Source organism: Lepidochelys kempii, chromosome 10, assembly GCF_965140265.1.
Source record: "Lepidochelys kempii isolate rLepKem1 chromosome 10, rLepKem1.hap2, whole genome shotgun sequence".
NCBI classification, from domain to species: Eukaryota; Metazoa; Chordata; order Testudines; family Cheloniidae; genus Lepidochelys; species Lepidochelys kempii.
The window spans coordinates 57,136,582-57,152,312 of record NC_133265.1 but is presented as its reverse complement, the minus strand read 5'-3'; the positions used below and the strand labels follow the sequence as shown (position 1 = coordinate 57,152,312).

Sequence of the window (15,731 nt, the reverse complement as noted above, 5' to 3'; positions counted from 1 at the left end):
GCAGAATACTGTTACATATGAGTTCACTATAAGCAGATCCCTTTGTGCACATCAAACTTGGTTAAATGTTTGGGGGCGGGGGGGAGAGATAGCTCAGTGGTTTGAGCATTGGCCGACTAAACCCAGGGTTATGAGTTCAATCCTTGAGGGGGCCATTTAGGGATCTGGGGCAAAAATTGGGGATTGGTCCTGCTTTGAGCAGGGGGTTGGACTAGATGACCTCCTGAGGTCCCTTCCAACCCTGATATTCTATGATCATATAATAGACGTGACTTTCTATGATCATATAATAAATAAATTCTCATCCTCTGGCATGAGACTAAGCACAAGCAGTATCAGACCTAAAGAAAGTTGTTTCAGATGTGGATAGAAGTCACGATAGTGTCAAAAATAGGATTTAGAATCAATGTGTGTTTCACCCTTAACAATGGATCCATGACCATAATGAAATCTTCCTCTAGATCCCCTTCCTTCTAGTTAACACTGGATCAAGCTCCTGGTGCTTAGTTGTGCCCTTAGTTGTGACGTTGAGAACTTAGATCACGGTACTGACTTCCTTCTTTATTTTCTGGCTCAAACTATTCATACCTCCTAATTCCAAGCCCACCATCGCCAGATTAGCTGTGTTGCACCTGTTCCGTATATCACACAACAAACCATTAACCTTGGCCTCTGTAATACAATTATAATTCTCAACAGCAACCAAATATATCTGCTCTCTAGATTCTGATTTTAAATATATTAACTGAATAAAAATGAACCTAGTTAACATAACACAATCAGTCAGTCAGCTAGCCACAAATTACCTTGACATTTTAGAATCTAGATGATTAAGTGTGATAAAGGAGTGCCTTTAACAATGTTTATCTTCAAACTCCTCTGTCAATGGTTTAAAATACCTAATTCATTTATTTGCTGTAGATGTACATTGGTTTAAAAATGTTATTTCAAGCTCCAGGGCTGCTGACAATGTTTCTCATGAGACATTATGTTGGAAATGTTCTCTCTGCTGCTGGGAATATTGAATCAAAATATTTTTCACGGAATCTTCTCTCAGTTTCTTTGGCTTCATCCAATCTCATTTTCACAACACAAATTTCTTAAATCCACTTAAACATTCAGACATACTAAGCAATATGTCCAGTTCAAAAGGACACTAGCTATTTCCCCCAGACTTTGTTTTAAAAAAATCTTGATTTGAACCTCCAGATTCTTGTTTAAACACACATACTGTCTATTTTGTATTTATTAGAGGAAATAAACCTTCCATTTCCTCACTAAAAAGTCTAAATGTGGTTGTGTTGTATGCTAAGCAAAATTGACATTAATGCTTATGTTCCACATATCTCTTAATGGCTGTAAAGATGAATCATTCCAGGAAGAACAGAGAGGTTAAGTGGCTTGTCCAAAATCTTCTCTGCACTAGTTTCTGTCCATAAAATGTCACACTGTTGCTAATACTGGTAATCACTCTGTTTGGTACTAAGTGCTTGTAGGTCTGGATGCTAAGGTTTTCTGAGTCCAGAATGGGAGTTTTTTCTGGAGACATATGATTGTTCAGATTATCAGACCATTAGATAGGTTTAATATACTTTTATCACTAATGGCTTTTTGGCCATTACATCCTTCACAGACTATAATAAGCCAACTTTTGATACTTAATGCTGAACATTCTTTCCCCAAGATTTCTATTTGTTGAGAGGCAATGAATAACAAAATCAATCAGCTCCTTCAAATTAGGTCTTAAAGACATCCGGTAAAATAGCCACTTTCACAATAACAGTGTCAGATTGATATTATGCAGCTTTTAAATTATTTATCTACTCTAAATCGTAATCCCCAGGATGTTAAAATATTTACATTCAAACACAACATTTTGCTGCTCAGGTAGAACTGTAAGACCAACAGAGGTCAATAGTACAAATCCTGGTCCCAGCTAAGTCCATTGCAAAATTTCCATTAGTTTCAATGGATCATAATTTTACCATTGGGATAAAAAAATAGACCTTCATCCCTTTTCTATGCACAGCTGGGCATGTCGCAGAACTGCTGCTCCAGATGAAGAATTTTAGTGTGAGCAACTGCTCTGTTGCATCAGATGTCTACCTGACAAGCCTGTCAGACATTATACATTATTGAGAACCACCTTCAAAAGAAAGTGCAAATTATTTGCAAATTATTACATGTGGAGTTCAGACTGCATTGAGATGAGCCTAAACCTAAGGTAGTAGGTAGGTAAGTAATCTGAATTGTAACTCATTTCCAAATTAAACTGCTGAGACGAAAATAAGTGAGTTGGTAAATATGCTTATTACTACTTAATGTTTAGAATAAGTAGCACCCAAGATGTTTGAAAGTGATGTCACGTGAAATGAAATCAGAAGCAAGACGATCTGGAAATTTAGAATGTAAATCACTAGGAAAGTTTTGAGGTGTTTTGAAGGATATGTAGATAATAGAGTTATACTTGAGACCATTTAAGTAACATAAACAAAGCTGAAAAAACTATGAACACTGTCCAAGGATATTATGGAGATCTCTTCTGATATGTCAAATTTAAAGACATGAGGTAACCTGTGTTTAAATACTTAACTTTTGAACCAGTCTGTCCTGATCTTATGATATTTACTGCATGTCTTCTTTTAATTTGAATTTTCTGAATACCTGGATAATATCACATGTTCTGGAAACACTACAAACCCTGTTCAGAACACTAGGGTTTTGTTCTAAAGATAACATTTATTATTGTTTTACAGTATAAGCAACTTAAATATCATTATCCCCTAATCACTGTCTCTTTCATGTAGATGTTAACCTGAACAAATTGCTGAGGAAACTACACCTAGAACTAGCAAGAATGAACAAGTTACCCTCTTTAAATATTGCTGTCAAAGCCATTCTGCTTAACACACTCTGGGCTCCCAATTACACTAAAGCCTATTATAGTTGCTAGTGATGGGTCAACTTCAAAAGGTTTGCAATTCTAGTTTGGAGAAGCATACAAATGTTTAGACGTTTGTATGAATTTTAGCTGAATTTGAATCTCTTTGGTCAAGAAATCCAACTTGAAACCCCACAGATGATCTCTTCTACCATGTCTAGTACTTCCTGGTTTCAGCCGAGCAGGAAATACTGTATTGTGAGAACATGTTTTTCCTCACTGCATTTGGGGTTTCTGTCATAGACAAAATTGTGAAGTGTAGAAGTGTGATAAATTTGGTGCTGTGCAAAAACTGTGTAATCAAACCACATGGAGCATAGATGGTCTCCATGTTTTGTTACAAACTGAAAACTCAGCACAGGTTCCCAGGGTTTTTGCTGAAGCATGTGAACCTTTTTAATGATCCGGTGCTGATTCATGATTCTGCACTGAAAGAAAACACACGCAACTTGCATATTGTGTGACAAAAAACTAAGGACCCAATTCTACCTTCTTTACATCAAGTAGTACTTTACTCCAAAAGCAGTCATGTTGACTTTGTGGGATCATTTATGTAGTAAATTCCTGTTTGGTGTGAGCAAAGGTGGCAGAATTAGATCCTTAAGCCACAGTTCAGCAAAGCAATTAAGTACATGCTTAAATGCTTTGTTGAATTGGGACCCTGGTGGGAACCCTGAACTCTGGCATGTTTAGATTCAAGGTTTCTATTCATCCCACTAAATGTAGGGAAGTTTGCAAATACCAGATCTGAGTCTGGGTTTTGAACAGCTCAGTTGAGATTCAATGTTATGGTTCAAGTCCTTCTCTATCAAAAACTGCTAGACTGCCCAGATTTTGAACACAAAGCTGGTTGCAGGAGTTCTGTTGTCTTCCACCTATGGGGAAATGTCTGCCTTTAGTCCCCCATTTCACTTCACAATCAACTATCAATGAACATTTTGCTAGCTGTCATATCCTGGTCCTCTAGTTCACCTTCTTTGCCTGTATGCTAAAGCAGGGCCTTGTTTAAAAGCTGATTTGCTTGATCATTAGTTGGCTGCAATTTGTGAAAACAGAGAAGTTAGCTGCGCCCTTACTGGATAAGCAGACAGGCTGGTAGTCTCATGGATGGAACCACTACCCCAAGAATCTTCACTGTCAGGGAGGCTAATTTGGTTAATTTAGCCATCTAAAATCCATACCATACTTAAAATGAACCATATGTGACAGTATAGAAAAAATATAATAATTGGTGGTGGCACAAACAAACCAGAGAGAGCTCTGGGAATGAGGAGAAGCATGGGAAACACACAGCTTGATATTTTCCCATACATGCCAAGAGTCCTGATTATTTTTAAGCAAAAATGTTACTATTTTTCTGCTCTGCGCATTCAAAGAATGTTCATGTGGCCCAGCACATTTCACTAGGGTTAAGGGGGTTTTTCTGCTGTTTTCAGATGCTGGCATGTACATCTGAAAGAAAAATTATCTGCAATTTCATGGTTTGACAGCTTTCATTATGTAATGACTTCCAGCAGTTTGCCCAGCAAACTGCATTTTCACCCATTTGATATAAGAATTCCACATTTTCTTCCAAACATACTGTATCTATGGACGTTGCTCATATAGAATAATTAATTCCCTTCATCACCAAATTAGTTCAAAGAGATGGACACAGCTCAAAATGTTCAGCGAGGAAACCAAAAACTCATGCTTATATACAGCTTATCAGAAAATTCTTTGATTGGGAAGTACCCAAGGTCAGAAATACTATGTCAATAGGCTCTCTTACAAGAGCTCCAGAATGTCTAGGTTTTAGTACGTCAGCAGAACCACAAGTCTGGTCTTTCTTGTATTAGTCTGAAAAATCACACTTTTGGCCAAAGGAAGAAATGCACAAGGACACATTACAATATATAGTCCTCTACTCCACCCCCGCAAAAGGACTCCTGTCTACACAGAAAGATTTCTGTAAAACTAGTCAAATTCCTTTCCACCTCTTGCTAGCAACTAGCAAGAAAAAGAAGTAGGAAGCGCAAAGGAAAGAGCAGAAAGGATAAGAAAATGGCAAGTGACAATGGGGATAATAATGTTTCCCTTCTTTCTGTTGGTTAGTAGTGGGAGAGACATTAGAAACAGATGATGTTAGGAGAGTTGTTAAATGGAATACTAGGGCCTGAAGCTTCTAATGCACTTGGACAATTCTAGGAGTGAGGGCTAAGGAGGACAGTGGTGAAGATTTTGAAAAAAAAATGGGGAGGGGAGGGTGGATAATCAGCTGAACATGAGATCATGCTGTGGCCAAAAGGTCAAATGCAATCCTTTGATGCATAAAGAGGGAAATCTCAAGTAGGAATAGAGAGGTTATTTTACTTCTGTATTTGGCACTAGTGTGACCGCTGCTGGAAATCTGTGGCCAGTTCTGGGGTCCACAATCCTAAAAGGATGTTGAAAAGGTTCCAGAGAACATCCACAGGAATGATTACAGGATTTGAAAACCAATTATTGTGGTAGACTCCAGCTCCAACTATTTAGCTTAACAAAGAGAATGTTAAAGGGTGATCTGATTACAGTCTCAGTATCTATATGTGGAACAAATATTTGACAATGGACTCATCAATCTAGCAGACAAAGGTATATTGTGATCCAATGGCTGAAAGTTGAAGCTAGACTAATTCAGACTGGAAATAAGCTGTAAATGTTTAACAGCGATGGTGGTTAACCATTGGAACAACTTACTAAGGGTCATGGTGGATTCTTCATCACTGACCATTTTTAAATCAAGATTAGATGTTTTCTAAAAGATCTGCTCGAGGAGTTATTTTTGGGAAGTTCCATGGCCTGTGTTATACAGGAGGCCAGACTAGAAGACCACAATGATCCCTTCTGATCTGGAATCTTTCAAAGCCCTCAGGCAGAGCTCCATTCTCATTAGTGTTTGCTGATGGCATTCATAATGGGTGCACCAAGATAACTGGATTTGCTTTAGGCAGTCTGGCATAAGTGGGTCTTTAAGAGGGACTTAAATGAGGACAGGCTTGGGCCTTGCAGATGAGCTGTGTGAGTCCATGCCACTCATAGGAAGATTGATATATAGGGAAAATAGGGGAAAACTCACAAATGGTGGACATGGCAGGTCTATGTTTGTAAAACAGGAAGTTCCACAACAGCCCCAATGCCAGGCATGATTCAGCTCTGAAAACGTACCTTCAGATGTCTGGTGTTACCTGATATTCCCAGATTCTCACTTCCTATTTAATTCTCATGGTATTTCTTCACATCTGAATGACACTACATTCTGTGGATGCCTTCCCAAAACAAACACACACACTCATACCCACCCACCCACTGAAATACTTGGTGCTGTGACTGTGATCAGGGTACCTTTTGCATTAAAAGGTCTGCGTGGTGTTTTTTAAGGAAATAGGAGAATCCTGTTTTCTACGGCTTTCAACTGACTAGCTGCCTGCCTTGCTGGAGACAATGGTCTCACTAACATTTTAGAGAAGATTTAGAAAGTGCTAAGTATATTTCCCACATTGGAACCAATGAACAGGGAAAGTCAAAGCAAGATCACATGAACAGGGCAATAGACACAAATCATGGGGTTTGTCCTGCCAGTATAACCAGTGGTTTAAGTAGAAATGATTTCTTGCTGGTACTGCACTCATGGGAGGGACACAAGGGAGGGCACATGACCTCTGCACGTGACCCTCCCTGTGACTCCTCCCCACCCTGCCCCCAGCCTGGGTCCTCCACCCTCTCCCCGGCCCCTCCAACACACACACACAGACACACACACTCTTACCTGTCTAAAATTTTACAACTGCATCTGTTAAACAGATAAAGTTGTAAAATGATGCTTTGGGCCCCTCGTGCTACCTGTACTTCCAGGTGTCATTGAGGATCCAGCAGTACCCCAATTTGAAAACTTCTTAAATGAAAGGATAGGAAGGACAATCACCCCACTTTCCCTTAATACAGTATCAGTGCCTCCCTTATGTCCAAACTAAGCTTCTGCCAGCTTGTCTTTATCTAAGTATTGCTCTCCACCAGTCACTAGGAAAGCAAAGATGCTGCACCATCTCGGTTTGATGGAAAAGAGGCGTAGAATTCTGTGCACCATGTGCATCTTGTTAGAACTACAGCCCAAATTGTTTTATTATTTTCCTCAGCATGGCATACACGAGGGGCAACCAAAATCAACCTGGCAGAACATGCATGAGAACTGTCTCTGGACAGATAAGCAATTGATCAAAATCACATTCTCTGATCTCTTGGAGCCAAATCCTGTTCTCATTGAGATCAGAAGGAGTTTTGCTATTGAGTTCAATGGGAACAGGCTTTGACATTTGGAGAGGAAAGAACAAAACCACTCACAAAAGAGCTATGTTGCTTATACCACAGGTATCAAAGGCGGCTGACTCATGTGAGAAAGTCAGCAGACATACATCTTTGTGCACTGCAAGGGAGAGATCAGCAATCAATGAGGCTAAAACAGTCTCTGTACCATATCCAACTCATAAGTCCATCTGCAAAGGATCAAGGAAATACGAAGGCTCCAGATTACCTTAAAGTCCTCAGTCCCTTGGTTAGAATGCTTCCATTAGTATATGTTCATAGTCCAGAGACTGGAGCAGTAAAGAGGCCACAGCAGGAAAGAGGCAAAACGGATATATTTCCAGGCCGGGCCTTTTAGCTTCTGCCAAGTGCCAAGTAAAGGGAAATCTGTTCTTACTGTGAAAGATGGAGTTTGGAGTCACATGGGCAAGTTACATGTCCATCACCCCCACCCATATTCTAGTTAGAACATTCACAAAAAGTCCATTAAGTGTAGACAGGCACTTTCCAGGGGCCATTGTGAGCTAAGTGTTCCTTAATGGGCCATTCAGCTTGACTTGTCCCTTCATGTGCTGGCTAAATCCCTTGTGGGCATTCCCACAGGTGCAAATGTGTAGCAAACAAAGCTAATATTCATAACTTCAGATACCAATCTTCACTTATAGTTCTCCCACCCACAAAGCTGGAAAGTTAGGCATTTGTTTTCCTTGTTTTGCTGCTCCAGTTCCAGTTAGCAAAATGCATGTTAGCCTAGTTTGGCTGCAAAGACGACTTCTGTGTACACTGGGGACAACACCTGATACCTGTCAGGCTGCAGACGCGGGCTGACATCAGAATCCAAACATCCTCTGGTCAGTGCAAGCAGAGGCATTCCACTAATGATTTGGACTTGATATGATGCATGATGAATGTCATGGATAATTCAGACCAATGGGGAGAAACAGAATAAAAAACACTGTTTAAACATCTTCCTCCCCCCCTCTCCCGTCTTGAGGACTCATGACCAATTTAACAGCACAATACATATGCTAACAAACATAAACAAAGCCTTTGTTTAAGTTTGTTAGCATATGCATTTTGCTGTTAAAGCCATATAAAGAATGAGCAGAGCGCAGCTCTAAGTCTTTCCGGTACTCATACCCCCTAAAAATCTCTTGCAGGTACTGCGTACTGGAGAGTACCACCCTACTTGCACTATTCTCCCGTATAACCGAGAATTAGAAACAATGAGTTAGTATTCTCGTCAATTCTCTCACTTTGCTGAGAGTGCACTAACTGGGACAAACCTCCAGGCAAACTGCACCATCACACCAATCATGTTTTATCTCGAATGTAATACAACTTACCCAAGTAGTTGTTGCTCTTGGACATCTCAGTAATGTTGATTTTAATAGCCCCTTCAGGAATTTCTACTATTTTGTGGTAGCCAAGATTTGTTAGCGTGTGTTTGAAAACACCAGAGACCACCTTGCAACCAGTGTTGTCCCCTCCACATATTCCGCATTTGTCAGCCACCTTGTCTGATCCCAGGTAGTCATCACAGCCAATGCTCTGCAAAAATCAAACCAACATTTTTTTCAGAGCTTACAAATACTGTCTCATGAATCCTTCAGAATATTAATCAACATAGGATATGTGACTTTTGCAGAATATAAAGACTTCAGAGATTCAGTGAATTGGCATTTTGGATTGTTTCATTTCTTTGCTTTTCCACACACTAAATGTAATAAAATACCCAAGTCGCAGAATAGACATTGAGATACTCTGTGGCTGGAATTTTCAAGTGAGCTTAAGGGTGTTGCAGCACTTAATCTTGCCATGCTTTGATCAGAGGGACTCTCATTCTCATCAATGTAAAATCAAATTTACTAAAATATGGGCACTGCTGTGACACAGAGCACTTGACCTACTGAACATCAGCAAACAATGAGTTAACTCTAAGCTTAGGTGAACAGAGTGGCAGGTGAACAGGGTGGCATAATGTAGGAAGACTAGGGACTTTAATCTCCAACAGATACTCAGTGGAAAGCCAAGGAGCCCTATAGAAGCAGCTACAATGGCTGGTTGTCAAAGGTGGGACTAAGCAGTAGTTTAAAGACAAAGAGGTTACTTACCTGTAACTGGAGGTTCTTCGAGATGTGTGGCCCTTATCTGTATTCTACTGAGGGTTTACGCATGCACCAAGTGTCTGAAGCTGGAGAATTTCAAAGTAGGAGTGTCCGTTGGTCTATGCAGGCACCTTTGCTTCACCTCATGGTTTAGTCCAAGGTGATAAAGTGCGGGGAGGACTGACCATATCTCCAGTTCCTTCCCCACTGCAAATCCAACAGATCCGCAGCAGAGCGGGAGGTGGAATACAGATAGGGACCACACATCTCGAAAAACCTCCAGTTACAGATAAGTAATCTCCTCTTCTTCTTCGAGTGATGGTCCCTACTGCATTCCACTGAGGGTGATTAACAAGCAGTACCTAATTCAGAGGGTGCGAAGCTGAAGATGGAACAGTTGAGCGGAGGACAGTCATGCCGAATGAGGCATCTGTCACAAAGTTCTGCACCAAGGCATAATATGTAGTGAAGGTATGTACTGAACTCCACATGGCCGCCCTACATATGTCCCTAAGCAGCATATCATGGAGGGTGACCATGATGGACAACTGGGCTCTCATGGAATGGGCCCTCAGTCCAACAACTGATAGACCAGTGTAATGCATCCAGAAATCCATTTGGAGATTCTCTATGTGGAAATTGCTTGCCCCTTAACTCTCCGCTATTGAGATAAATAATTCTAGGAGACTTTCCGATCAATTTTGTCCTCTGAGGTAGATGGCCAAGGCCCAGTGCACCCGAGGGAATGAAGTCATCACTCCTCTTCCAAGCCATTAGGCTTGGGGAAGAAAGCAGATACGTGGATGGGTTGACTGAGATGAAACTGAAAGACAAACTTTGGTAGAAACTTAAGATGTAGGTGCAGGGAGACTTTGTCTTTATGGAAAGTGGTGAAAGGAGGGGATCTGCCATCATGGCACCAAGTTCTCCTACCCTTCTCACTGAAGTGGTAGCCACAAGGAAGGTGACTTTCATGAACAGAAGGAACACAGAGCATGAAGCCAGCAGCTCAAAGGGTTGTTTCATCAGTGCCGATAGAATGAGGTTGAGGTCCCACTGGGGAGCAATAGGTTGTATAGGTGATATGTTCTCAGAAGGCCTTTCCAAAACTAGTTGTCAACGGATGTGTAAATACAGAGTGTTCTTCCATGGGAGAGTGGATCTTGAGAGGGGCAAGCCCTTTAAGAACAGGAAGTTATCCAAATGAAGTGGAATCTTCATGTCCTCTGGGGAAAGCCTTTTTTGCTGGGCGTAGGAGGCAATGCATTTCCACATGATCCAGTAGGAACACCTAATGGACTCTTTCCTACTGTTCAATAGCATGCCTTTCACTTCCAATGAACACTCTTCTTCTAGAGAAGATGCCAATCCAAGTACCATGCTCTGAGGTGAAGCATCTTTGTATCGGAATGTCTGATCCTGCTGTTGTGGTGCATTAGCAGCTCCGAGAAAGTGGGAATGGGAAGTGGGGGACGGACTGACATGCAGAGAAGGTTATCGGCTCTCTAGTGGTCTCAGAAATATCTTTTCTGAGACAGTTGTATGTGCAAAGATGAAGGCAGGCCTGGAGGACAGAATCGTTGGGTCTTCTGGTGCTTGCATGATGGTTCATATGGTTTTTGGTGGAAGAACTGGGAAGTCCTGAACCATTGTGCAGATGAGCTGATGGTAGAATTTCTGCTGGGGTGCAGGTGTGTAGATACACATTGATTGAAGTATGGCTCAAATTCTGGAGGGTGTGGAACTCATGAAGGCGCATTGCCCTTCTTCGGTTTGGAAGAAAATTTACTGCCATGCTTATGCGCATGCTTCCTCATCTCCCACCTAGGCCCCAGCATGGGGTCTGTAGTGGTGGTATCGCTGGAGGTGGACTCGCTCGCCAGAGCCAGAGGCACATACCTGGCTGTCTCAGGCCAATATACAGGGGGCAGTTCCCCGGCTTGGATACGATTGAGGCCATATGGTGACTTCCATGAGGTGCTTCTTAAGGCAGAGAGCCTTCTCGGGTATGGCTTGGGAAGGACTGGCAGATACTGCACCTGAATGAAATGTGGGCTTTTCCCAAGCAGTTGAGGCAGTGTTGATGTTAGTTACTGATCGAGAAGGAACGGGGACAGGAGGCGCAGATTTTAAATCCTGGCATCTTTGGCATAGTCCAGTACCCACGCATGGGTACAGAGGGAGGGTGTAACCGGTAAACAGATTCCCCCAAAGTCTCAGTCCTATTCCAAATACTACTTAAAAAAGCTAAAACTATGTTAAAACAGTAAAAACAGCAAATACTACAACAAAAACTAACTATATACAGCTCTACTCTTTTTAAGGTGTGTCACACATGAGAGGACACTAGTAGCTCCAACTTTGACTCAGCAGCGGTAAGAAGGAACTGGAGACGTGGTCAGTCCGCCCTGCCCTTTATCACCTAGGATGAAACCATGAGGCAAAGCAAGGGTGCATGTGAGGATCACTGGACACTACTACTTTCAAATTCTCCGGTTCTGGACATGTGGTGCATATATGTAAACCCTCAATGGAATACGATAGGGACCAATCACTGAAGAACTTCTTGCAGCCCAAACTGGGATTTTTTGGTTTATATAGAAATCTTTTGTTTCTTTTCTTACAAATTTGATACTTTTAAGCCCAAAAAGAAGGACCAATGAGGCATCTCTCAAACAAACAAGTCTCTAAAAAGTCTCTAAATTGTGCTAGGAGACAAATCAACTTCCTGGCTGCTCCCAGTGATCCACGTGAGGGGCAGAAAAGTGGCCTAATGCCAACTTTGGCTCCCTCTCCAATATTCACCTGGTCCTGTACAATTCAGCCAGGTCCTAGATTTGGGCACGCAATCTCAAAGACAATCCATTTGTATTCCTAAAAGTAATGTAAATTTAAAGCAAGAAAATGCGTTCAGTACTTTCTTCAAACCAGAGAAAAATTCAGCAAGACTTGTATTTTACATGCATGCACTACATACATTTCCTCCTTATTTTCAAGCATTTTTATTTCTGTCCATAAAAAGTAGACTGAATGTATAGTCTCTCTCTGTAGAACATTACTCCTCACGAATGCTGATAGACAGTTCTCATTTCACCTATATAATAGGCCTGCTTTCAAAACGGTGTTTTAGAGACACACATACAAGGAAGAAATTTACAGTTCATATTATGACTCAAAAAATGTGTGACCTTATGGAGAAAGACAAACCAACCTGATTAAATATTACAGTAAAACAGCCTCTCAGACTTATGAGTTTTATCAGTTTGATTTAAATATTCTTTTAAAGTCAAAAGCACTCTTCCATTATTTTAAGTAGATTGCACAATACTTAGTGCAAAAAGCTGGTTAATGCCTGTTCCATATTCTCTCCTGCAAGTAAAGAGCCAAATGAAAAGGATACAGAAGGCTTTTCCAATAACCCATAAGAAAGGGCAGAGTCAGGAGCACTGGCATTGTTATGTTTCTTTCCAGATTCCAATCCTAATTCTTCTCCCTTGCTGTGAAAAATGTTCTAAACCACAAGCCAAATTCTGCTTAGTTCCAGTGAAAATATTGAAGCCCCTACATCTTTCTTTATGATTATCCAAAGAACACAAATTAAGCCATCTCACTCAACCCCGCCAGTATCATGTGGGGCTTGAAAATGATGCCTGTTTGTGGTCATGAAGCAAGAGGCTGAATCAAGGTCCAAAACTCTGTGTGTGTAGGAGGGTGGGTGGGTGGTGAGGGATAACTGACAACTGAAAAACTGTTATAACCTACCATTTTTAGCAAGATTGAATTGCCCTGTCATTCAGAAGAGAGTTTGTTTCTTGTTGGAAGTATTTGCTTTAACATCTTTCATTTACACTACATAGCATATACATAGCATTAGAAGGAAATCATGTACATATTTCATTTTTGCTTTTTACTTAAAATTTATTTTACTTGCTAATAACTTCATGCCTTTGGACAAATACAGAAATTACCACTGCATGTTGCTCCATCAAGATTTCAGACAAGCCTAGAGCAATCTGAAAAATGAAGTACTCTGAATTTAAGACTTCTGCTCCATAACTACAGATGATTAATTAAGTTCTAGCCTTTTCCCTATTAAGGATCTTTTGTTGAAAGGATTTACACTTTTTCCATTGTAAATTTATCTGAAAAGAAATGTGATGGTGCTTATCACCCTCTTAGGTTATCCAGTGACATGTAGGAACTGTTCCACTGCCAGTATGTCAATATATGGAGGAAACCCCTTCATGTATGAAATGTTGTATGATATGTATTGCTTGTATAAATGCACAGTGGTCTTCCAGACTAATATTCTGTCTTCTACGGATTAATGAAGTTTCCTTCATTCAAACAAGCAAAAGAGATATTTTACAGAATAAGTATTTTAGAAATACTTCAAGGGATTTTAAATTTTTAATTTTTAATTTTAATTTCTGCCTGTGAATGAAGGTGCCTTTGTACATAAGTACTGCACAAAGGTCTGAGAGACAGGCAAATGATAACTTCTTCATTTTAGAAACCCTCTAAAATTACCTAAAATATTTTAGTCATGTATAAAAAAATGTGTGCATAGCCCATATTTCCAGATATGGCAGTATAGCAAGTTTTGTGTCCCACTGGATCAGTGGGACTTTCTAACTGTGTAAAACACATATTTTTATTATTGAAGGGTCATGAGATATTAGATCTGACCCTATCACTGGTCCAGGACTAAATACGGCCTGTCCTGGGCCTTGGGCCAGAGTAATTTTGGACTGAAGGAGGAAACATTTTTCTGGCAAGTTGATTTTGAGTTTCTTTTTTAAAGGCAGCTGTTTGAAGCTGCTCAGAGGTTTGGAATGTTAGAAATAGTCCTGGTGGAGTTAGATTAATTAGTAGAGTGCTGTGGAAGCAGGGAAAGATGCATGATATCGAATGGAGCTCTCTACCACGTGTGACATAGTATGGCCCCTAAACACTTTTCTGAATCAGGATGTAATTATCTCTGTATAAACACACACACATGAATGAACAAACGAATGAGAGAAAATAAAATTAGGAAATAAAAAAAACGTAACAAGCCCAAAACAAATCTCAGTGTATCCAGCGTCCAGAATTAATGACTTAATGGCCCTGGATTTCAATGGCAGAAAGTTGACTGGAGAAGTCACAGCAGCATAATCCACAGAAGCTGCTCACACTGGCCTTTCTGCAGTGTGGCCTGAAGCCAAATTCTGCAGCCCAGAAAGTAGGTCGGGTTGGCTAGGACAGCAATGAATCAGCTAATATAACTTTTTGGTAGCATACAGTGAATGCACTTTGCTGATTAGTGATCAGCTAATGCACTCTTCCTGTGCTATAAAAAAGTCAATATTTTTCCTGAGAATTTTTGGAATTATGATTACATACATTTGAGTACCGGTTTGTTATTTCATTAGCAATTAAACAAATGTTTTAAAAAATCAAAACCCTCTTTAAACTTTCTTATTAAATTGTTTGCATTCCATATAACCACATACACCAGTCTGGATTGTTAACAGCAGATTCATGGGCACATATAAAGAAAGACATGTCTTGCCTGTGGAAGAATAATTTTTTCTCTTGCCATAACTTATCTTTTCTTATGACACTGCATTTGCAGCTGTTCTTTGGGTTCCAAACGGAAGGGGGGTAGTGAGCATGTGTCCCCTAAAATAATGTTTTAGTTCAAAAGACTTCTACTTTTTTGAACTGTACTAAAAGCCAAATATCTTTACTATTTTCAAATAATTTTTGCAATATGTTTTAAGAAAACTTTATAAGTTACAGGTTAGTACTAAAGAAGTTGTTCAAGAATTACACACAATTGCCAACATTAAGTTAAATGAAATCTCTGGGAAAAACAAAGGACAATCTGGATGAAATATTCAGTGGTGGACTTCACAGGGATTTAGGGCTGTATATACAATAGAATGGGGTTAGTGCCAGGCATTTAAAGAGATGAAGTGCTGATTCTTGAAATGGAAAGCAGATGTTACAATTTCAGTGCTAAATGAATGTACTAAACTAAAACCTATGTTGGTACAGTGGCATACACAATACAAAGTGCCAATGATTTGCCTTCTGTGCTCTAGCTATATTAGTTTATGAATGATAAAAAGAATGATGAGTTCCAATATGTTGCTAATGTCCACTTCTAAAACTGCCAGTATTTGCAGTGAAATGATTTAGAAGAAAACCGTCAGACAACTGATTTGGATACTGTGTGCTCCAGTGCCTAGCAGACTGTGGAGCAAAGCAGGTAGCTTCAAGTTATACTTAAATATAGTTGAAAAACTCCCGTGCCTATGCCAAAAAGGCAAAATGACAACTACACGTGTGCCACAAGTGGCTCAGCCACTAAAGAA

At 40.2% G+C, this 15,731-nt stretch overlaps 1 protein-coding gene across 3 annotated transcripts in view; it reads right to left on the bottom strand.

The window, feature by feature from the left end:
* Window positions 1–15,731, bottom strand: part of THSD4 (thrombospondin type 1 domain containing 4) — a 622,386-nt gene that overhangs the window by 124,023 nt on the left and 482,632 nt on the right. For all 3 annotated transcript variants that reach the window (XM_073303716.1, XM_073303717.1, XM_073303719.1), the window contains one exon: window positions 8,608–8,812. In XM_073303716.1, the coding sequence (XP_073159817.1) occupies window positions 8,608–8,812 (205 nt within the window). The remainder of the gene's footprint in view (window positions 1–8,607; window positions 8,813–15,731) is intronic.